The sequence below is a fragment of the Notamacropus eugenii genome, chromosome 7, assembly GCF_028372415.1.
Source record: "Notamacropus eugenii isolate mMacEug1 chromosome 7, mMacEug1.pri_v2, whole genome shotgun sequence".
Lineage (NCBI taxonomy): Eukaryota > Metazoa > Chordata > Mammalia > Diprotodontia > Macropodidae > Notamacropus > Notamacropus eugenii.
The window spans coordinates 103482986-103507740 of record NC_092878.1 but is presented as its reverse complement, the minus strand read 5'-3'; the positions used below and the strand labels follow the sequence as shown (position 1 = coordinate 103507740).

Genomic DNA, 24755 nt, shown 5'->3' with positions numbered 1-24755 from the left:
TTATCCATTTGGTGATTATTGAACTTGTCACAGAAAATCCCGTGACAAACTGTCAGGCATCATCTGCGCAAGGTCTTTCCTAACTCCTGCTCCCCTTTGGCTGTTCCCCTTCCCCACTATGCATTAGTATCTTCCCTCCCAAACTACCTTTGAATGCTGTAGATAAGTTCACTTACCTTGGTAGTGTACTTTCCAGGAATGTACGCATTGATGATGAAGTTGACGCATGCATTACCAGAGTTAGCTCAGTGTTTGGGAGGCTCCAAAGGAAAGTAAGGGAGAGAAGAGAAGAGAACTGAAGTTCTACAGAGCTGTTGTGCTGATCTCAGTGTTGTATGCCTGTGAAACCTGGACAATCTACCAGCACCATGCCAGGAAACTGAATCGCTTCCATCTGAACTGTCTTAGGAAGATTCTGAAGATCACCTGGCACGATAAAGTACCAGACACTGAGGTCCTTTCTAGAACTAAACACAGTTCAATGGGCTTGGCCATGTTGTTCGAGTGCACAGTGTACATTTGTCAAAAAGACTATTTTATGGAGAACTCATAGGGCAAGCTCTCACATGGTGGTCAGAAGAAACGATACAAAGACACTCTCAAGGTCTGTCTTAAGAACTCTGGAATCTTGTGATGTAGGAGACACCAACACAGGACTACCCATCATGGCGTGTCCTCATCAGAGAAGGTACTGTGCCCTGAGCAAAGCAGAATTGAAACAGCTCGAAAGAAATTCGAGATGTGCAAATTAAGAGGATCCACCCAAAACGTTCACATAGCCTGTTTGTGCCTGACCTGTGGTAGAACATTCCAAGTTCATGTTGGTCTGATCACCTTAACTTGACTCTAGCATAGCGATGTCATTTGGGTCCTCTTCGAGAAAGAAGTACAACAACCAACCAGCCGTTTCTGCTGTGTACATTTTGATGTGTATTTATCTCTTCCATTAGAATGTAAAGCTCATTGTGAGTAGGGATTGTTCTAAGTAGTTGGAGTTGAGTCCCTAGCCTAGCCCAGTGCCTGGCACATAGTAGGTACTTAATAAATACTAGTTAATTGATAGATTGCTTATCACGAAAGTAGTTCAGTGAACTCCCCTTTCTCCTATTTTTCATTATTTCTGGGGAAAGTACGTGTTGATCTTTGAGACTTTACCCATAAGCCTCCCTGATACTCTGTATTCAAGGATGGTCAGGAAGCCCAGTACATGTAATTCTTATTTCCTGATGTCACCCTAAACAGCTTCAACGTCCAGTCAAATGGTGATAATATGGACTGGAAGACTGCAAAGTAAAGCCACTCCAGTATCTTCATGTGGTGCTCAGCGTATCCTGCCAGCAGCACCCCTGAGATCCCAGCCCCATGCCCCAGGGAGGTGAGGTTGCCCAGGAGGAAGAATGAAAATGTGGGACACACAGCACAAAGCTGGACTTGCAGGTTGATGGACACATGTCAGCACAAGGAGCAGATCAGACAAGCTCAGTGGCTGTGGTCTGGCTTCTGGAACCTGTCTTCTTCTGGTCGGCTCCTTAGTTCAGTTTCTTTAGAATTTCCCAAGAGCCTCTTCAAGAAGAACTAGGTGATAGCATGGAAAAGTGGAAAGAGGACTGGAACTGGATGCAGAGGACACCCCTTTGAATCCTAGTTCAGTCTCAACATGACTTTGGACTTAGCGCCCAACTGCTACGAGCCTCAGTTTCCTCGTCTCTAAGTTGAGGCAACTAGACTAGGATTTGTCGACCACACAACCCACAGTTTAAGAAGCACTGAATGGGTTGAGGGTGGAAAAAGTTTCAAAATTCCTGGACTAGTTGACCTCTCTGCCCCCTACCAGGTAATCCTATAAATTTCCTAGAAGCTGTCTGGCCATCCTTGGTCAGCATAGTTTTAGTCATTCCAACAGAATACCCTCAGTATTATTTCAAGTAAAATGCAGGAGACTTACCACAGGGCACGGTAAGACAACAGTAGTAATAGCTAATAATTATGTAGCACTTGAAGGTTTGCAAAAAACTGTAAATATCTCACTTGGTTAAGATTTGTTCCCTACTTCTGTCAATCTATGTAATTAGAAACTTTAAAACATTTTAATTTTTTTCCAACTTAAAGCATATATTTTCTCTCCCTTTCCCACCCCCTTTAATTAAAAAAAAAATCCAAAACAAAGCCCTTGTAATAAATATAGCCAAAACATTGGTCCTATCTAAAATTAAACGTCTTATTTTGCATCAGGAGGTAAGTAGCACAGTCCATCTTCGGTCCTCTAGAATCTTGGTTGGTTGTTGCATTGACCAAAGTTCTTAAGTCGTCTGTACAGTGCTGTTGGAGAAATTGTTCTCCTGAGTCTGCTCACTTTGTCTGCATCGATTCAGATGAGACTTCTCAGGTTTCTCTGAAGATGTATGTGCTTTTGGTCATTTCTTATGGCAATTATATCTCATTAGTCATGGATGTGTAATAATTTGTTCAGCATTTCCTAATTCATGGGCACCCCTTCCCCCAGTTTTTAGTTCTTTACCACTGTAAAAAAAGCTGCTAAAAGCCAATCTGTAGAATTTAATTTTCTTTACTTTTTTATTATCATTTGTGGATATCCTTTTTCTTATCTTTTGATAGCAGTAGAGGATGTGGGAACTTACCTGGTTGAGGAAAAAGTGAATCCTAGTACCATTAAAACTGCCTGATTATTTTATTAAACATTTATTATTTTCCAGGAGTTTCCATGAACTTTGAAATAATTCACATCAAAGTCCACCTGCAGACAAAACAGGTTGGCAGTTTTCTTTGCCATTAAAAAAAAAAAAAGAAGCTTCCCTCAGAAGTGAAACTCTTGACCCCATAGTTTTGGGGAGCAAGTGTAAGTTATAGCTCAAATTCCATTTCAGCATTGTCCTTCTTATGTTTTCTATAGCTGCCCCTTTACATAGTACTGCCTTGTATTCAGAAGTGGAGGAAATCTGCAGATCTCCGGAGTCTCTGCTTTCTTCTCTTGTTTACCCTCCACCTGGAAAAAAGGCCAGAACAAGGTATGTTGCGAGCAGCTGCCCTGATATCTGTGCCTGATGGGATTGTTGAACTTATTGCAGACTTATAATTGCTTGTCAAAACCTGTAGAGGGCAGCATCAGACAATGGGCTTAGGAGTTGGTCTTGTCTCCTCTGCATACTAGCTGTGTCACACAGGACTAGTCACTGACATTGGTGAAGGAAGTTTCCTTGGGGCTTTCCTAAACCATTGGTCTAAGACAAACTAAGGTAGGAACTTGCTTCTTAAAGTTAGCAATTTGCAAACTCTTACACTTCTTAAACTCATAGCCTGATTTTTTTCTTCCCTCAAAAAATTGTGAATTGAAAACTTCATTTTTTGGTGTTAATTCATTGCTAGTCTAAGCAGAATATTCCAGAAACATGGAGGTAGAGGAACTTAGGTTTAAATTTAAATCTGAGGTTTAATCTACATGGCTTAATTCAGCGTTTTTTGTTTTTTTTTTTGATGTTAACTGTTTTTGTGGCTTTAGTAAGTTGAAAGGTAGCCTTAACATCAGAAAGACCTGGGTTCAAGTCCCGCCTTTGACACTTTCTGGTTGTGTGCCCTTAGACAAGTGGTCACTTCTCAATACCCTGGACTACTCTGTAAAACTGTTTAATTTGCAGAGAAGATGCTGATCTGATCAGGATAATCTGCTGGTTCCCCACTGGTCATTCTACATATCAGTGAAATCACAGGTTCTGTACAAAAACCACCACCAGAACTTGACATAAGAAGTGATTAAAAAAAAAAAAATGGGGATTGTTAGCACCATTTTCTGCTTCAATGCCAGCGTTGCTGGTGCTGGGCACTGTGTAGTACTGTGGGCTGTTCTGGATCTTACCATGTTTCCTGGGTCCTCAGAGCCAAAGACATCATTTCTGGTCCTCAGTTTTCTGTTGCTGGCCTTCCCTGTATGTCCTGATAGAGTCCAGACCTTGGATGAAGATCATGGGTGAAGACATTCTAGCTCATTAGAAGCTCATAGCCCTCATGCTGCCCTGGTATCACCTCTGAGAAACTTGGTCACCTCATTGGCATGATGGGACGTCATCCAAGGATGACCTTTACAGACGATGCTTTGGTCTGTTTCTCCCTTGGTGCATCATCTTCGGCTGGTGAAGCCTTTCCAGTGTGGTCAGAGCTGCTGGGGCTGGGTCTTCAGTGGCAACAGCCTGCAGAAACTTGAGATGACTCACAGGATTCAGAAAGCATTGTTACAAGATGTTAGAAAGTTTGACTAACATGTTATTCAGAAATAGATTCAGCATTGACCAGATGAAGTGTTTGCTCATTAGCTAAAGATGGACATATCAGCATTTCTGTTGCTTGAGGTTCTGGAGAAGAGTTGTTCTCTAGTATTCCATGAAAATCTTGCTTATAATATTTAAATTTCAAGGCAGGAGCCAAGGGAACTTGCTTTTTAGAGAGAAAATTTATCTAGTTCAAACATCTGGCATATGATCTTAAATTTAGAACTGGAAGCAATCTAGTTCAGCCTCCTCATTCTATAATTAAATAAATTGAGGTGCACAGAGGAGGAGCAGCTTGTCTGAAGTCGCATAGTTAAGTGGTCAAACTGGGATGAGAAACTGATCTCTTACTCCCAAACCTTTTATCCTCTGCTTGGATTAATCATTAATTCTTTTGAATTCTTTTTGTTCTTTGGAAAGAGTCAGAGCATCTTCATTTTCTGTTGAAGTAAAAGAATTCTTTTGGTAGATGAGACAAAAGCTTCCATGTTAATACTGGAGAGATTTGACCCCAGGCCCAGTGAGTAACTGTGTGTGCATCTCCAGTGTTCAGAGGAGGCTCATCACTAGGCTAGCCGAAACAGAGAAACTCATGAAGACAATTAAGCAGGGTCAGAATCTGCATTGATGGAGGGAGTGCACATGTTGATAATCTCATGGATCCCTGAGTATGAAAAATATTTCATCCTTAATTACTGACATCTTCTCTAATTAGTCTGATTTAGGGAAGTATTACAAGATTTATGTATAACATCTTAGTGTCTTAATTTTAAGTGACATGTAGAAGAGCTGCACGGATAACAGTTTATTTGCTTAAAGTTTGCATTGCTTATTGTTTGGTGCAGCATGGAAGTGACTGAAAATCAACCCCAGGAAGAAGAAGGTTCTATAATAGGGACAACAAAAAGGGTAAGTAAGGATATCTGCCAGCTTTGCATGTTTTGGAGTCTGTTTAGATGGTGGCTATAGATAAAGACTTGGTTTGATACCAGCAGGTTTGCGGTGAAAAGGAATTTCCACTTGAGACGTAAAAGAGCATTTCTGTTGAAAAGGGAATATTTGACTGCTACATAATGGAATGCAGTGTTAATTGAATAAGAATCTTATATTTAGATAGCATTTGATTAACATAATGCTTTACAGCTACTCTCTCATTTGATTCTGCTAGCTCGGTCTGTGTAGATGTTATTGTTAACATTTTGCAGAAGGGAAAATTGAGGCAGAAGGTAACTGACTTTCTCAGGGTGGTGCAGCTAGTAAGTAGCAGAGTCAGGACCTCCCAAACCTCTTAGGTATTAGTAGCCCTCGAAAGTGGCTAAAAAAATAAGTTCTGAAAACTGGGTCATGGCCCACGAAATCACACTGAGCTGCTGTTCATAGCTGTGTAGAGCTGACATGTAACCATTTGTATACATCGCCAGCTTCTTAGAAAGCTGAGTTTTTAACAGCTTTAAATGATGTTCATAGACAGTGTTGCTATTGATTTTTATGTAGGCATCAAGGAAATCCAAGCCAGTAGTTGAGGACAGTGAATCAGAAAGCATCTCAGGCAGAATAAACCATATGGTGAAGGAGATGAGAGAGGAGAAAGTTAAAGCTTCCTCGACTGGGTGTCCTGCAAACCTTCCAGAAAAACCCTTGGAGTCGATATTGTCTGATGAACCCTTCCTTGTTGCTGAGGAAGCATCGCTGGTCACCAAGAGTGAAGTGGTAAGAAATTTTCTTCAGTCTTTAATCATCACTTCTCCTTGTGTTGTCTCCCCTTTGTCAAGTGTAAGTTCTGGACTTACTCGCTTCCTGGAAGCGAGGGAATTGACTCACCTCCCACACTGCCCTTCCAGCAAAAATGGGAAATTTGTACCAGGATCAATAGTTATCAAGAAAGCCAATGAGAAACTACGGTAAGTGACTTCCTCCACTCCAGAAATGCAGAAAAAGCCAGAGTTTCAACAGGTAGTAGAAATGAGAACCAGCCAGAAAAGATGGTGGTGGTGAAGTGTCAAATAAGACAGATGTGCCCCAGTATCAGACACACCTGTAGCCTGCAAGACTCTGGAGCAGCAGAGGCCAGTACCAGAAACTCTGGAGTAGTGGGGAACTCAAGTGACCTTCTGGGTATGCAGTCTTAGACTGAGACTGATCTGTAGCACTCTTTCCCAAAATGCCAGAAAGCTTAAAACTTATTAGTATTCTTAGTATATTCACAGCCCACTTCCCCTGGCACACAATAAGGGTGGAGAATTGAGTAAACAGAAGATACTGACCACTACAAAGAATTACTACAGATCCAGAAATACCTAAAAACTTAACGTAGAAGAAGATAATAATTTCACAACAGCTGCAAGAAGAGAATTGAAGAAAAAAAATAGATTTTTCCCTAAGAACTACATGAAAGAAATGAAACAGATTAATAAATGAAGAAAAGCTCTAGAGGAAAGAATTGGAAGAATCAACAGTTTAGAAGAGAAAGTGAGAACCTTAGCTAAGTAGGGGGCTACTTGAAAATTTAAATTAACCATACAGAACTCAATGACTATGTCAGACCATAAGAAATACTAGAACATAATCGAAAGATTATAAGTAAAAGAATATAAGGTACATGCTATCAGAAACAACTGACATAGAATACAGGTTGAGATAATCATTGAATTCACTGAAAATGATAAAAAAAAAAACCCATCAAAACCCTGGGAGTTATATATCTTAAGAAATTTGATTGAAAACTGGTCAGGTCTGTTAGTGTCAGAGTGTAAAGTGAGAATAAGAAAAATCCTCCAAAGGAATTCAAGAAGAAAAATTTCAGGAATCTCATGGCCAAAATTCAGAGCTTCCATGTTGATAAAAAAATATTTCAGGCCACCAGAAAGAATTCAGGTATGAAGGAATATTAGTTAGGATCACACAAGGACTGGCAATGTGTTCTTTAAATGAGAGATCTTGTAATACAACCTCCAAAAGGCAAAATCATAGACTCATCCTCAGGAATAACTAACCCTGCAAAGCTAAGTATAATCTTACACAGAAAAGAGGAACTTTAATGGAATTTGTTATTCAGTTCATTTCAGTTGTGTCCAACTCTTCATGACCCTGTTTGGGATTTTCTTGTCAGAGATAATGGAGTGGTTTATCATTTTCTTCTCCAGATCATTTTTACACATGATGAGACTGAGGCAAACAGGGTTAAGTGACTTACCTAGGGTCACTCAGCTAGTTAAAGGTCAGAGACTGAATTTGAACTCAGGTCTTTCTGGCTCCAGGTCCAGAGCTTGATCCACTGAAGAAACCTCCAGAGCTTAAGCTTGGAAATATAAACACAAGACTTCAGAGAAACATGGCCAAGAAAAATGTATTTGAGTGATTGGAAGAGTCTGTACAGTGATGACATGCTAACGTTTTAATGGGAGAGAGGAAACACATGTCTTTTCCAAACTTTAATGTCTTCAGATAGCTTTGAGGGGAAGTTTATAAGATAAAGAGCTGGGGTTGGTTTGAGTCTGCTCTGCAGGTTATGAGAGGGGAAAAAAAAAGAACAAAAAGGAGGAATGCAGAAGTATAGAAAAGAAAAGGGGATGGAAATATATAAAAACGCACAGAAAGGTGAGGGGTGCAAGCATCAGGAACCTCTTTCTTATCTGAAATGAACAAAGGAGGAATGAACCCACACGTAAGAGTTTGGTGTAGAAACATCAGACCCAACAGGGAAAGAAGCAAGGATGTAAGAGGGTAAGAAAAGTAATACTAGAGGGAATCATGGTGACACAGAAAAAGTTCAAGAGACATAATTTCTGGGTAATTGATCATTTTATTAATCATACTAGCAATAATTAATAAGAGGGTCAGTGACACTCTCAAATGCCAAAGACCCCTCGCAGAACCCACTCAATGCTTGGATGTCCTTGGAAGAGGGGATATTTCCAAGGGTGGCAACCAACTCTGATTGGTTAGCAAGTAATGAGAGAATGAATATTACAATGAGAGGTGGACCTGTTCTAATGAGGGACTGGGGGACATGACTTTGATCATGTAAATTATTTGCAAATCATGCCCAGGCTGGGGCAATCTAATCAAAGGATCTATCCCCACCCAAACCTGTGTAAAACACAGTAGCTTCCACACGGGGGTGGGGGGGTTTCTTAACAAATTGAGGAGAAAATTAATCCAATCTCACTGTCAGTGATAATCATTTAAGATCATTTGAATCCCAATAAGGGCCACAGCCTGAATTAATCAACCAGACATGCTTTGCTTTGCTCTAAAAATGCCCTTTACTGTGTCAGCAACTACAGGACCTGATGAGACCAACCAGGATCATTCTTCCTGTTTGTAACCACTAAAGAACAGGATGCCTGGGACCAGATACTATCTTAAATAGTGGAACTTTTCTTATCTTGGCACCCTATGGACATGTGCTATGTAGGGACACACAGATATCCTGGGATTGTATTTTCAGGTGACTCTGCCAGTTATCTTGTTTTTACTGTATTTACAACCTATTCAGTTAAGAAATTCCTTTCTCATGCTATGGTTAAACACATATGGAGATCATCAGTCTGAGGGACACAGGCATCCTGAGTTAGGAATGTTCTAAAGTATATTAAGAAAAGGCTTGTCATTCTTTTATCAGTCAGTCAGAAATAAAATCTGACTCCATGTACATGTCCACTACCTTTAACGGAATAAACAATATGAATTTATACATCACCTAGCCTGTTTGCCTCTTTTAATCAAACTTTCAGGTCGGACATGAGCAATTGTCTTTCAGATGCTGGCTTGACCTGGTATAGAATAAGATTTCAGAAAGTAAAAAATCTTGTCTCCCCAATATTAACAACTAGTTATTTAATAATTATTTCTCTCACATAGAAGCAAAAATTCTTTAGCTTTGGAGGTGGTTCCCAAAGATGTTCTTAAAAGAGAAAAGTTTTGGAAACAAAGAGGATATCCATCAGCTGGGGAATGGCCAAATTATAGTATGTGAATATAATAGAATATTATTGTGTCATAAGAATGAGGAAAAACATTTCCTAGATAATTCTTGGAGGACTTGTAGGAACTGATGCAGAATGAAGTGAAACAAATCAGAGCAGTTTATAAAAATTGTAAAGAAAAACAACTTAGAAAGACTTTGATCATAGGAAAAGCCAACACAAGACTCCAGAGGACCTAGGATGAAGCATGCTACCTCCCTGCTGCCAGAGAGTTCATGGACTCAAAGTGAAGAAGAGACATGCATCTTCAAACATGGTTGTTGTGTGGATTTATTTTGCTTGATAAGGCTTGTCTATTAAGTGTTTTTAAAAGAACAATTATTTGGAGGACCAGGAAAGGGAGGGAGGAGACTAGCAAAAGAGATCCCACAAAAAAACAAAGGAAAAAGACCCATTGAAACATTTTTTAAATGCTTGGAAGAAAACAATAAAGTTTGAAAGGAAGGTATTAAAAACTAGGACAGCTTTGAAAGTAATGTTAAATTTATTATATAATATATAACATATGCTTACAACATAACATATAATTATTATATACTTAAAACATACATCTCCAATAGAGATTCACAATTTCATATTCAGTCCTATTTTTATATTCCATGGAAATTCTTCTTGTTTTTTAGTGTTAAGTTTACAATAAAAAAATATTTAAAAGAATGTAAGTGTTTTGAGGCAGGGAGTGGCACATAAAAACCACTTAAATGCTTGTGGAAAAAAGATACTTACCCCTACTCCTTTTCAGAGAGTGAATGCTCTCCAGATGTGCAACGTTGAATATAATGTTGGGTTTTTCTCCATGTTTTGACTAGTTTTTGCCCATTTTTTTTTCCCTCCATTTCCCCTTTTCTTTTCACTTGTTATAAAGGATGGCTTCCTGGCAACAACCCCAGGCGAAGGTACGGGGGGACATTTAGGCACTGTGAAAACTATGAATTAAAAAAAAATTAATGCAAAAAAAAATCCTTGTGGGATGAAGGAAATCCCTGTGTTTAGCTCAGTTGCTGGCACATTGTGGGAGCTTAGTATAGGCTTGTTGAATGAGTCTTCACCTCTTAGAACAGTGCTTGATACATAGTAAGCACCTATTTCATCTTTCATCTTTACTCCCTATAAAAAATACTCCAAAGAGCAAATTGGAAGGACTTGGAAATTAGTCTCTTTTATATAAATTGAATTATATAAAACATAATTGAAAATATATAATAGAATATATAACATAAATATATAATAGAATATATAACATAATTTAAAATAAAAGCACTAGAATTCTAGCCATGGCCTTTGCTAATCCATCTAATAATTACATTGAATGCAAATACTTGTTTTCTGTGATCACAAAGGGACAATGAATAGAAGTCAAAGGAAAACCTTCCTACTACCCTGGGGCCATTCAGGAGTGGAATGGGCCTCCCTGGTCTCTGGAGGGGAGTGGAACTCTTCCTAAGGTCTTTTTTTTTTTTTTTTTAAGTTTTGAGGCAATTGGAGTTTAGTGATTTGACCAGGGTCTTACAGGTAGTAAGTGTCAAGTGTGTGAGGTCAGATTTGAACATGTATCTGTGGGAAACAAAGGGAGGAATTCTGTTTTGACAGGATTAAAACTCCTCCCAGCTTTGACTGATAGCAGAACCAGGCTTCTGATCAGGTAAAAAGGTCAGAAGCTTATATGCATGCTTAAGGAGCTGTTTGAGAGGGAACTTATCAGAGGAGAACATGAAGTGGGTGGTTCGAGTGGTTGCATCTAGCCAATAGAGAGAAAGAGGGAAAATTTGAATTGGGAACAGCACAATAAGTGTTGCATTTGTATGAGCAGGCCTACCCTCCATTTGGGAGGGACCTGTTCATTAGGAATGTAGAAAAATTGGCTAAAGTAAAATAAGAACTTTCCTGGCTTCACAGCGAGTGTACTTTTTTGTTTGGAGTGAAAATATTTCTCATTCCAGGGCTGGTACTGTATCTATTGTGCCACTCAGCTGCCCCTCAAAGGTCTTTATATAAAATCTGATCTGATTGATTATTACTTATGTCATAGAGGGGATTCTTATTCATGTAGAGAGGACAAGGTTTCCCCTGATGTCATCTAGGAGATTCTGTACTTATCTGACTGTCTCCATGTTCTTATTTATAACAAAGAAAATGGTAGTATTAAATGGAGTGCTAGTGATAAGAAGCCAAATGATTCCATCTTGTATCATCATAGGAACCCAGCATGTTGGGGGCTGGGAGGTGGGAGGTGCAGTCAACAAGTACTTATTTCCCTTGTCTCGTGACCAATCAGATCCTGTTTCTGGCTTTCCAAAGTCTTATGTCAATGGAATGAGCATGTAACAAGCATTAGGTGAAGAACACTGTGGCTCAGAGGATTCACTGAACCTGCTTTCCCAGGCCAATCTTTCTCCCTCTCTCATAATCCCATCCTTTCCAGCATATCTAGTACCTTACTTCTTTAATTACTTCCATTTGACCTCATAAGTTCCAACTCACTTTCTTTGCTGATTGCTTCACTTTTGGTTAAAGACGTGGATAAGTCTCCTCTCTCCTAAAAATGTCTTTCTTTTAACTCTTGTTTTTCAGTCATATGTCTGACTCTTTGTGACCCCATTTGCATTTTGGTTTTTTGTTTTTTGGCAAAGTGGTTGTCAACCTGAAAGTTTGGTTAAAAGAGGCAAACAGGTTAGGTGATATGTAAATCCATATGGTTTATTCCCTTAAAGCTAGCAGATACATGATCATGGAACCAAAAGGAAACTTGTGACTGACTGATACAAGAGTGACCAGGCTTAAATATGTTTTAGGACAATCCCAACTCAAATTTACGGTCTCCATATGTTCTCCTTATCTATACCATGAGAAAGGAACTTTCTTAGTTGAGTAAGTGGTAAATACAGTGAGACAAGACAACTGGCAAAGCAGTGTCAGTTAGAAATTAGAATCCCAGGATGTCTGGGTTTCCCTCTTATAGCATATGTCTCTGTTATAGATACCAACCAACCACTCTGGTTGCAGGGACCCTGTCACAAACAGGTCTTTCAAGTTGCTGACACAGGAAAGGGCATTTTTTGAGCAAAGCAGTCTGATTGATTAGTTCAGACTTATTAAAGTCCAAAAATGACATTAAATGATTATCCTGGTTTACCATTCCTTCTCCAGCTCATTTTATAGATGAGTAACTGAGGCAAACAGGGTTAAGTGACTTGCCCAGGGTCACACAGCTAGTGTCTGAGACTGGATTTGACCTCAGGTGTTCGTGACTACGGGTCCTGTGCTCTATCCACCGAGCTGCCCCTTTAACCACTTTTATCCTCAAACTATTGCTGCATTTCTCTTCTTTCTCCAAAGACTGGCTTATACCTCTTTATTACCCTCTATATTTTCCCTCAGCCTCTTGAAATCTGGTATATAAAGCCCACCCCCACATCCCCACCACTCTATTCCAATTCTCTCCTTGAAAGTCACTAGATGATCACTTCATGAACAAATCCAGTGGTTCTCATCTTCTGTGCTTTCTCTAGGTCGCATTTAACAGGGACCATCCCCACTTTGTTGAAATTCTATGCTCCTTTGACTTCCATGGAGCCATGCTGTCCTACTTCTATCTTGTGCATAGGGGTTTTTTTTGTTAGCTCCTCAGTCTTTTCCAATTCTGAAATACAAACATTCCTCATGGCTCTCTCCACATGGCTCTCTCCACAGCACATTTTCTTTCTTTATGTGTGTCACTGAGTCTGTTCATTCCATACCTTCCATTATCACATGTGTGGGACTGACCTTCCAGTCTGTACCCCTAGCCCTGCCCTTTCCTCATCTTTATCTTATGGCTAGCATTTATAAAACTCTGAGGATTTGCAAAGTACTGTCTCATGATCTGGATATGTCAAGTAATTTTTTTTGTCTTATTCTCTGGTCTGACTAGTAGGCAATCCGCAGTGTAGAGACTTTTCACAGAAGCAAGTCACCATTTCCTTTTTAGAAAGTTACCAAGCATTCCAAGAAGTTGTGACTTGCCCATAGTCACGTGGCCAACATGTGTCAGAGGTCAGATTTGAACTCAAGTCTTCCTGATGCCAAGGCTGGCCCTCTTGCTGTAGTAATCCATACACAAATAATAACCCTAGTTGGCATCCCTATAGCATGTAAGGCTTGCAAAGTGCTTTATATGTCACCTCATTGATCTTCACCATGATACTTTGAGGTAGGGCTTGTATTAGGTAATATTATCCCCACTTTACAGATGAGGGAACTGAGGCTCAGTTTGTTGCCCCCGATCACTTAGCTAGTCATTGTCAGAGGTGGTATTTAAGCCTGTCAGGTCTTCCCGACAGGAGATCCAGCATTCTCCTTACTATATCCATGCTACTTTTCCTCAAATCCAACATCTTTAGAACCAGTGTTATAATACTCTCCCTACCCCAAAATATATCTGTATTACCACTGCCCAGAACCTTCCTTCAGGGCCCCACTATCTCTCTCCTGACCTAACGCAGTAATGTTCCCTCCTTCCATCTCTCTCCTGTAACCCTGGAAGTAATGCTTATCAGAGTCATATAGGTAAGAACAGGGCATGTGTCACTCCCCTGGGCAGTGACTCCGTTACTTACAGAATAAAGTACAAACTCATTAGCACGGCCTGAGGTCAAATTTGGCCTCAGAAACTTACTAGTTAGGGAAATACATTTAATCTCTGCCTCAGTGTCCTCCTCTGTAAATATAGTAATAGAACCTACCTTGCAGGGTTGTTGTGAGGATCAGATGAGGTGAAACGTTTAGCACAGTGCTTGGCACCATAGTAGTAGCTGTAGAAATGCTAGACTATTAGCTTCATGCTCTGGCCTCAAACATTTCTCTCTCTTTCCTCTCTCCCCCCTTACCCCCCAGTGAGCTTGTTCCCCATCACCTTTCTGCTCCATGCTTTTGGTCATGCTTTTTCATCCCCCTGAACTGCAATGTTTTTTAAACTGAATGAATGACAAATGTGATCCTGAACACCACATGCAAAAGATAGCAGTTAAACATCCCTTACCATGATTTCAAAGAATAATTGAGTTTTTATAAGCCCTTGCCTCACACTCGAATAAGTGCTCCTTCCGTATTGCCTTGCCTTTTTTTATTTTGCGTTGTTTTTCAGTGACTGTGGCCATTTCTCAAGTTACATTGTGTTTTTTGTAGAAGGCTCCGAGGGGGAAGCAGATATCTCGTAGGAAGAGGGAGAAACCTCCAAGTCAACCATCAAACCCAGGTAACAAGTAATGTCTATTGTGATTTTTTAAATTGTAATTTGGAAATTCCATTCTGGGAAGTAAATTTAAATAGTTTATTTAATGGATAGGGGCTGGACCTCACTGCCACAGGAAGCTTCCAGGGGAGGGAACCCCCTTCTGTCACTCTGACTCTGTCACTCACAACTCTAAGGTGGAAATGGTTTCCAACGGATTACTTTTCTCTTTCCTGAAGGGAGATGACTAGAGGTGACCAGCTGAGCTGATACTTTGTTGTCCCTGTTCCCTCCCCCCCACCCCCAGGAATGACTTTTGGGATGAATCCTGGATTTGGAGCCAGAGAACCTGGGGCCACATCCCATTTTGTCACTTATTATCTGGGCAAATCATTTAACCTTTGTGGGTCTCAGTCCCCTCCTCTGCAAAAGGGGAGGATTGGGTTTCTGCCAAAGTTTCTGAAACAAAGTGTGTAAACTCCTCCCCACTAATTTCCCCTTCCTACATCAAGTGTGTTACCTTAAGAGGGAATTCTTAAAAGGATACTCCTTTAAAACCTTGTTTCAGTCAAAAGACAATATAGTGAGCCTCACCTTCCTCATCTGTAGAATGGATATAATAACACTCATACTCTCTATCTCACAAAGTTGCTATAAAGAAAGTGTCTTGTAAACCTCAAAACACTGTGTAAGTATGAGTGGTCACATATTGAATAAATGCTCTGTTCTCTCTTCTGCCAGACTGTACTCTCTGACTCTAGCTGGTTGGTTAGTTTTATGTAGACCCCAGAAGGTATGACGAGTGACTCAGCCAATCTAAAGAGAATGCCTGTCTCATATAGGAAAGTGGCCAGGCTTTGTTCACACCTAGTCAGCAATCCAGGTGTGTTCTCACCTGATAAATGTATCAGGGCAGGATCTTATAGGTTACTTTAAATCATGTATAACATAGGTAGGACCTTTTCTCTATTGACCTCCTTGGGGACTATGCAGATAACATCTCTGGGTCAAAGGGTACAATTTAGTGAATTTTCTTACCCAATTACAAATTGATTGCCAAAATGACTGAATCGATTTGCAAGTCCACCAAGAGTAATTTATCTTTAAGCCTTTTCAACACTGACCATTTCCATTTTTTATCATCTATAATAGGTGTAAGGTAAAACTTCACAGTTGGTTTTATTTATATGTCTTTAATCACGTGATTTGGATCAGACTTCCTTATGGTTGATCATTTGATTTTTTTTTTTTAAATTGTTCATATCTGGTAACCACTTATGTATTGGGAAATGGCATTTGTGACAATTCCTTATATATCATAAATATCAGTTTTATTAGAGATATTTAATGCAAAATTTTTTTTCTTATATGACTCCCTCCTAGTCTAGCTGTCTTGATTCTGTGTAAAAGCTTTTTATTTTTGTGTAATTGAAGTGGTCCCTACTACCTTTGATAGTATCATCTATTGCTTAGTTGGTTAGAGATTCTCCTCCTTTGCTGTAGTTGTGGCTGTAGAAAGTGGCTCAATTTTTTTTAATAATGTGATCTTTTATGTTTAGGATCTGTGTCATGTGGAGCTTTTGGTGATTTATGATGTAAGGTGCTAGGTTTAAACTTTATTTCTGCCAAATTGCCTTTCAGTTTTCCTAGCAGGTTTTATTCATTAGAGGAGCCTTTCCCCAACACTTTGCATTCTTGAGCTTTTTGAAAATGGGACTCTTTTCTGCTTACATTCTTTCTAGATCTTAGTCCTTGTGGGCAAGGATTGTTTCACTTTTGTCTTTTTAGTACCAGGGCTTGACAGCAATGCCCTACGCATAGTAAGTGCTTCAGAAATGCTTGTTGATTGGGTCTAGAATTAATCTAGGGTTTAAAATAGGGAATGAATTACAAAGGGGAGCTTCCTTTGTATGGATATCCATAGAAATGGATATCCCATTCTTGGCCCAGTATTATCAGAATTTTTAAAATGTAAATATGCAATAAAGTCAAAACATATACCAGACTAGAAGAAAGACTAAAGACAGAAGAAAGATCAGAGATGAAAAGATGGTATGGTGTTCAAGAGCAAGGTAGAAAATGTTTAGGACATAGATGAAGACACATGGTTCTGGGGAGCCATAGTCCTATAACTTATGGTTAATGGGATTTAGAGCCAGAAAGGATCTTATCTGCCATCTAGTCCAGTGTCTTAGTTTTTCTGATAAGTAAATCAAAGTCCAGGGGAGATTAACTTGCCCCAAATCACACAGGTCATTAGGAGCAGAACTGGCATTCAACCTCCGGTATTTTGACTCCAAATCCAGTGCTGTGCATGTTATGAGGAGAATGCCATGGCTTCTTTTTTTAAACTTAGAATAGTTTAGAATAGAATAGCTATATCTCAGTGATTTCTCAGACCCTCTGTATATTTGGTCTCCAGAGAAGAAGAAAAGGTCTGCCAGAGATACAGCAAAGTCACCTACTGTTTTACCTGCATTTGAGGACGCTCTGGTGGAGTACAAGTAAGTCTGACATTTCTTTCCTTCTACACACTAACTGATATTGTCTTCAGTAACAAAGCAACCTCAATTCAACAAATCCACACATTACTGAGTTGGAGACAAAGATTAAATAGAGTACAATTTCTGCTTCCATGATGCTTATGAGTTGTGATATAGGAGTAGATGGCATCACTAAGGGAGAATGTGTAGAGAGAAAAAAAGGACTGAGGACAGAACCATACGGGCTTGAGAAGAGAATGAGGAGTCATTAAAGGGGATAGAGAAGCAGAGGTGCTTGGAGAGAGGGGAGAGCAGGGTGGGGGTGGGGAGGCAAGAGAAGAGAGCCTCTTCAGATCAAGGCTGGCTTAACAGTGTCAGGTGATGCTGAAGTCAGGGAGAAGGTGGCCTATGAAAGTGAGGTCAGTAATCGTGGTGGGGAACAGAGGCAAGAACAACCACTGAGTGGTTCTCTGAAGGAAACAAGATTATGGGATAGGAAGTTTAAGAAGAGCCACTGGTAAAGTAGTCGGGACTTTTCCAAGAAGTTGGGAGAGGAGACCCAGGAGGCAGTAATTTGGATAGTGTAGAAGGACTGGGAGATCCAAATGGAGACTTCACGATGAAGTCACGAATAATGAGTGGGTCCAGAGAACAAATCATAGAAACAATTATTAATTATGTGAAATAAAAATGATAATGACGAAACAACATCAGAATTTTTAGGATGTAACTGAAGCAGTCCTTGGGGAAAACTAACACACGCACGTATATACTCAAATATATGCACATACGTACGTAAATACTTTCTATTAAGAAAATAGAAAAAGAAGATTGGTGAACTGAATATGTGTTTTAAAAAAATTAGAAAGCTTACAAATAAATAAGCACAAATAGGAGACACAAATTAAAATTAGAGGAGAAATGGGTAATTAAAAAAAAAACGTGGAAATGTAAAAAACCAAACAAAGGTAGATGAGAGTGAGGGAAGGGGGAGAGGTTGTAGATGCATAAAAGAGAGAGATTTTGGAGTGGGGGGGGAGATAGGGTCAAGGATACAAGTAGAGAAATTAACCTTTATTGAGAAATAGTGATTATTTTCCTCTGAGATGAGAGAGGAACAGAGAATGCGTAGTGATTCTGAGTTTTTGAGGAGGACCACCCATCAGATTAAAAGCTCAGTTTTCTCAATGCAAACTGGGTCATCTGCTCCAGATGCTCTAGAGATGATCCTGAGTGTGGGAGTCAGCAGAAAGCTAGCAGTCACTATTGGCAGTGATAGTGGAAGCCACCGGAGTGGATGGCATCTTCCATGGAGAGGGGGAGTGCTCGGGGCCACTGAGGGGTAAATTAAGTGTGAAGGGAGAGAGTATCCAGATTGAAAACTCCCCTTCTTTCTCCTTTGATGGCTGTTAGCCAAGTAGTAGAAGGTTTGCAGAAGCTGCCAAAGGAGAGTGCTACTGTCAGGAATCAGTGAAAGTGGCCTCCAGGCTAGGAACCATATTCTTAGCATGTGAAATCAGTCCGTTTTCATGGCTTTCTGTAATATTTCAGTTTTAGCCCCTGGAGTTTCCTTATGTACTTGATGTCTTCTATGCCTGTATCTTCCAGTGTCACAACTTAGAAGCATCATGGAAGCAGGGATTACATTCTGTTTAATCTTTGTCTCTAACTCACTTTGGAATATTGGGACAGAATTTTTTTCAAAGGTAATCATGGCAATAACACCATTTTATTCTGAACTGTCCTAGAATAATCAGTGCAAGACTGTGTGTGGGAGAAAGTAAAGGCTTTTGACTTGATCTGTTACTGTGTTACCAAACTCGATATATGATCCTGTATTAATTTTAAAAATTGATGATTCAGAACAAGTTAGAAGATTTGATACTTTACTGTTTTTTCCCCTAGTCTTCCTTTATTACTTTAAGACCATGAGTTTCTTTTATGTTGAATAAGTTCTACTGAGCCATTGATGTTGTGCTAACATTGGTTTTAATGACAGATTATCCATTAAAGTGTTTACCCTCCAAGAATTCAAGAAATAGAAACAAATCAATAGAAATTTGTTGAGTGCTTACAATTTGCAAAGCTCACACTCAGAGTGTTGCCATCAGTAAACAAAGAGTTTGATAATCTGTCTCTAGGCATTAGTGTTTTGGAGTTGAGGGCATTTTATCATCTGAAAAAAAAAGTCCAAGAAGAAATAGTCTTTCAGACTCATTTGAAAATTATTTTATTAGCTAACATACCAGAAAGCACCTAAGTGATTACATTTATATGGCATTAGAACCTGAAAAAATAATGGGCTTCCATCATCACTGGACACAACAAAGGTCATGAAGACCAATTCCAGTTTTTTGGGAAAAAAAAATGTATATATAGACATGTGTGTCTATATATATATACATACACACACATGTACATACACACATATACATAAATACATATAATTATACATATATACACATGCATATACACATATACCTACTTACATATACAAAGACAAATACACATGCATACATATACTTATGTACACACACATACATACATATATATTCATCTTCCATTTATATAAAACCAACAGAAAGGATAACTGATCATTGTAAAATGCACATTCATCTTTCCTATAAAGAAAACAACTTACAGTAGAGTTATATCAACATATAGCTTACTGTGATTAAACACCTAAATTCTTCTTTCTTGTTCTTACAGGCAGCAAGTGGAATCTATAATTTGCCAGAGAGCAATCGACAGCTTTTATTCTGTTTTTAAGGAACAGCTTATTAAAATTGTAAGTTTTATTGACATGAAACCCCCATTTCCAAATATGAGTTGTTGAAATATACAAACATTTGATCTTGTTCTTTGGACCAGGGCCTGGAATCTCTCTGCTGTTCAGATATGCCTGTGAGATCTTATTGGAGCCAACATTGTCATCTTCATTGTGCATACATGTGTTCTGTGCAGTTCTAGACTAGTTCTAGACTAGTTCTAGACATTGACTAGTTCTGGACATTGAATGTAAATATGTTTTGTCTTGTGTGTAGCTTTCAGAAGTCCAGAAATTGAAAAACTTGAAAAGGAAGAATGCCAAGGTAGGTCCCTAGTGATTTGTGGTGTCTGTTTATAAAGTGCTATGAATAGTCAGAACAATAACGGGAGCAAACATCTCTAGTGTGCTGTAAGATGAACAGAGCATTTACCCAGGTTAGCTCATTTGGTCTGTACAACAGGCCTTGGAAGTTGGTGCTGTTAGAAACTGAGGCAGATCCCAGAGCTATGGAGCATCTGAGGTAGAATGGAAACTCTGGTCTTCCTGAGTTCCGAGAACTTCCAAGTCCAGAACTCTGTTACATCACTTAGCTACACAGTACTGCAGTGTTCATGTTGGTCTTAAAGAGGAAGAAACCTTGAGTTTCTGGACTCGTCAGAGGACCTGTATCTGAGCTCTGGCTATCCTATCTGTGAGGGGCATGTTCTTGTTTTCAGTCATGTCCGACTCTTTGTGACCCCATTTGGGGTTTTCTTGTCAAAGATACTGGAGTAGTTTGCCATTTCCTTCTCATTTTACAAATGAGGACACTGAGGTAAACAGGGTTAAGTCTTCCTGACTCTAGGTCCAGCACTCTACCCGCTGCACCACCCAGCTGCCCTAGTAGGTGTGTGACCTTAGACAAATCACTTCTGTATGGGCCTGTTTAATGGAGAAAATAATATTTGTACTATATATCAATTATCAAATGAGACAGATCATATTTCTGGATAGTTTAAGAGTTACAAAGGACTTCTCTTGCATTTGAAGTCAGGCTCATATGACCTGCGTATATCTGAGCCAGGAGTTGACTCCAGTTGTCCTGATTCCATGTGGGATCATAGATTTACACCTGCAGGGACTTGGAGGTGTTCTTTTGTAGATGGGGAAACTGAAGACCAGAGAGGTCACTCCTGTCCTAAGTGATAGCACTTTATTACTACCATAAGACTTTGGATTCCTTCCATGCTCTTCCTGCTGATGCTGTGCTAACAGTAGGTTTTTTTGGCTCACCTCTAAATTTTCTCTAAGGCCCCTTCTAACCACAGAGGCAGGCAGGGTGGTACAGTGGAAAGAGCCCTGCTTCTGGAGTCAGAGAATCTGGTTCAGATCCTACTTCAGATGTTTACTCCTTGTGTGAATTGTTAACAGGCAATCACAATGTCATAAGACATGTAAAAACCAGGTTTATTACAAGATAAATGAACATGCATGTAGAACCCAGAGTTCACAGTCCTTACAGAAGTTTGCATATTTATGGCAGTACAACAAGAGGAGGAGAAGACACATATTTCCACATAAAAGGGTGTGGCATGGGAAGGGAAAGGTGCAGTGAAGGTGAGAAAAGGACAAAACCCCTCACGACAGGGAGGAGCAGGGTGCTGGCAAAAGCCACATTCTTTTCCCTTGGGAATAGCTGAACAATGAAGATGGGGGGAGGGGATTATCTGCAGCGGCCCCCAGCTGCACAAGCATTTTCCCAGGCCAGCACACTGGTTGGTGCCTGTCTTGTCTCCCAGGGACATCCAGGGGATCCATGTTGGGGTGCAAACAACAAATTATGTCAGGGGTAGGGAAATCGAGGGAGGTTTGTCCTTGACACATTCAGGGCATTGCACATGCGTTGGGTTTAGTGTTTCTGGAAAATGTGGAAACTCAAAAAGACAAGTTCAGGGGACCCCTTAACTGAATTTAGGTGACCCATGTAATCTTGTTGGTTACACGAGGGTGTAGGGGCAGGTAGATGGTGAAGTGGCTAGAACTATAGGGTCTGGAGACAGGAAGACCAGGTTAGATCGGGCCTTGGGCACTCACTAGCTATGTGACCCTAGACAAAGCACTTCACCTCTCTCTGCCTTAGTTTTCTTATCTTTAAAATGGAGATAATCCTAGCGCCTGCCTTTCAGGGTGGCTGTGAGAATCTAATAAGATGACTATACTTCTTAGTACAGTGCCTGGCACATAGTGAAAGCACTAGATGAATGTTAAAATTCTATATAAATGTGAGCAGTAATGGTGATGGTAATGATAATGTGTTATTTAGGTGATTGCAAATATCAATAAGAAAAGAAGGTGTTTGTTTGAAGCCCAGGACCAACTAATTAGGTAAGTTAATTCAAACAGTTTTAGAAATGAAAGGTCTAGACCACATGTGGTCCTCTAGATCCTCAAGTACAGCCTCTGACTGAATCTAGACTTCACAGAACAAATCCCCTTCATAAAAGGATTTGTTCTGTAAAACTTGGACTCAGTCAAAAGGCTGCACTCAAGGACCTAGAAGGTCACATGTAGCTTCCAGGCCCCAGGTTCCTCACCCCTGGTCTAGACTAATCCTTCTCTTTACAGATGAAGCATCTGATTGAGGTCTAGAGAGGTTAGAATCACACTCGGGATACATGATTATAATACCCAGCTTTAGAGAGTTAACCTAGAAAAGCTTCCATCACCTACATCCACACATGCCCAGTATTGGTCTATCTTGTCGCTTTTCACTGAATCAGAAACCCAAGGGTATCTGTTTCACAGGGAAGGCCGGTAGGTCCCATCTTGCCTTTTGACACTGTGGCTGAGGAGCATTGCACAGGATGGGCTTTAGATCTCTCATCTGTAATCAAGAAGTGGGTGCTTTGGTTGGGTCTGATGGAGGAAAGGTGATAGAAAGTGCTCTGGCGCCATAGGCTGGGCCTGCCTTGTCAGCCAGGGGACATTGGGCATTGTGAAGGACACACTGTCATTTCTTCAGCCCTTGTGTATTTGGGTGCCTGTTCTGTGACCAGGACTGTGGGCGATGCTCAAAAAGGAGTGAGATGAGTTTAAATCTCTTCTTGGTTGGCTTTTAAAGCTCTTTATAATTCAGACACTCCCTCTCTTTCCAGTCTGAGTCCCCTCCCCTTGTCAGTCCAACTGTGCCTTACAGATGACCCTCCAGCCGCAGGGGTCTGTGTGCTTCCCCAGGCCTGGCATGGCCTCCCTCCTCAACTGTCTCTCCTGGCTTCCCTGGCATCCTTCAGGTGTCAGCACAAGTCCCACTTTTTGTAGGAGGCTTTTCCCTGTGAGATCACCTCTCTTCTATGTCTCTTGTGTGTATGTAGCTATTTATATTGTCTCCATTAGAGTGAGCTCCTTGGGGGCAGGGACTGGCTTGTTTTTTTAATTTTTGTGTGCCGAGTACTTAGCATAGTGCTTGGACCATTAAGTGCTTAATGGATGCATTTTGATCAATTTTAAGGGAGGTCAGAGGACACAACAGTTACAGAACCATATAAGAAAGATGTCAGATGTCTTCCTGTTCCAGGTGACACTGTGGCCCAGGGTGATGTAGTGCCAACTCCAAGCACTCAGAGTAAAGATTAGGTCTTAGGTCTCCCAACCCTTGACCTTTCTCAAGGAGAAAGCTTCATGAAGGTCACATGTTTGGAAGTTAGCCTTGAAGAGCCCACAGTTTTAATGAGAAGATTTTACCCAGGTATACCCCAATAGTAGTCTCAGGGGTACCAAAATACCAGTTTTTTAGTATAATCCAGTAATTATTTTGAGGAGCCTAAAAGCCATTTTATAGATCAGGAAATGATGGGTCAGAGAATTCCTTGACTTCAGTGTCCCTTTCTCCATCCCTGCTCTCATCCTGGTTCTCTTCTCACCCCAAAGGCATGTACAGCCTGTGCCTCAGTCACCAAACCTAACGGACTCTTCTCAGACCTCGTTACCTGTGACCTCTCTGCAGCTTCTGACACTGCTGATCCTCCTGTCTTCCTTCAGACTCTTTTCTCCTGGTTTTCCTCCTCCCTGTCCAACCGATCGTTCCCTTGTCTCCTTTACAGGATCTTCTTCCAGATTCCACCCTCTAAATGTAGGTGTCTCGCTGGCTTCTGTCTTGGGCCCTCTTCTCTACCCCCTTGTAGTATGTCCCTTGAGCATCTCATCAGCTCCCACAGATTTAGTTAACATCTCTCTACTGAGGATTCTCAAATCTACCTTTCCTGCTGCAATCTCTATGCCCACCACCAGCCTTGTATCTCCTACTGCCTTTCAAACATCTCAAACTGGATGTGTGGGATGGCAAGACCCCTACTCAAATTGACTACTCTTAAGAGGCATCTCAAAAGTACAAACAGGAAGTCCTTCATTTGGTTCTTGCAAGAAGCAGGAGGTCCCTTCACCAGTTTCCTGGAGCAGGGAGCCACCTTTACAGAAGCAGATGCCGAGTTATAAAGCTACAAACCACAAACACTCCCCCCCCTTACCCTTTTGATCAAAAGCCTGAGCTAGCAGTCTCTATTTCAGAAATAAGGAAACGAGTTAAGTGAGACTGGGGAGAGGGGCGATAGTTTCACAACCTCAAGTTTCACCTATCGTGATTCTGATAAATTGAAACTCAGGCCTTATGTCTACCTTACTTTAGACTTACATCCCTGAGAAGTGTTCACTGACTTATCACATTCGCTGGATGTCTAGTAGACATCTTAAACACAGCATGTCCAAATTAGAACTCAATCTTTCCCCTTTACCATCCCCTCCCCCCTTCTCTACAATAGTAGGGACACATCTCTCAGTTCCTCACAGTCACAAGCAAAGTCATCCTGGACTCCTCACTCTCTCTCACCCTCCATGTCCAAGCTGTTGCCACAGCTTTTCATTTATTTCAACATCTCTTGAATACACCTCATTTTCTGCCATTGCCCTCACTCTGGTGCCAGCTCAAATCAGTACATGCCTATTGTCTTGCCTCAGGTCTCTCCACACTCCAGTCTATCCTCCATTCAGCTA

At 40.4% G+C, this 24755-nt stretch overlaps 1 protein-coding gene across 1 annotated transcript in view; it reads left to right on the top strand.

Moving 5' to 3' along the window:
• The window catches only part of CENPU (centromere protein U), a 53147-nt gene that overhangs the window by 24212 nt on the left and 4180 nt on the right, over positions 1 to 24755 (top strand). The window contains exons 4-11 of the mRNA XM_072624003.1: positions 2912 to 3026; positions 5126 to 5189; positions 5775 to 5990; positions 14432 to 14501; positions 16900 to 16981; positions 19670 to 19748; positions 20005 to 20052; positions 22033 to 22094. Of these exons, the coding sequence (XP_072480104.1) occupies positions 2912 to 3026; positions 5126 to 5189; positions 5775 to 5990; positions 14432 to 14501; positions 16900 to 16981; positions 19670 to 19748; positions 20005 to 20052; positions 22033 to 22094 (736 nt within the window). The remainder of the gene's footprint in view (positions 1 to 2911; positions 3027 to 5125; positions 5190 to 5774; positions 5991 to 14431; positions 14502 to 16899; positions 16982 to 19669; positions 19749 to 20004; positions 20053 to 22032; positions 22095 to 24755) is intronic.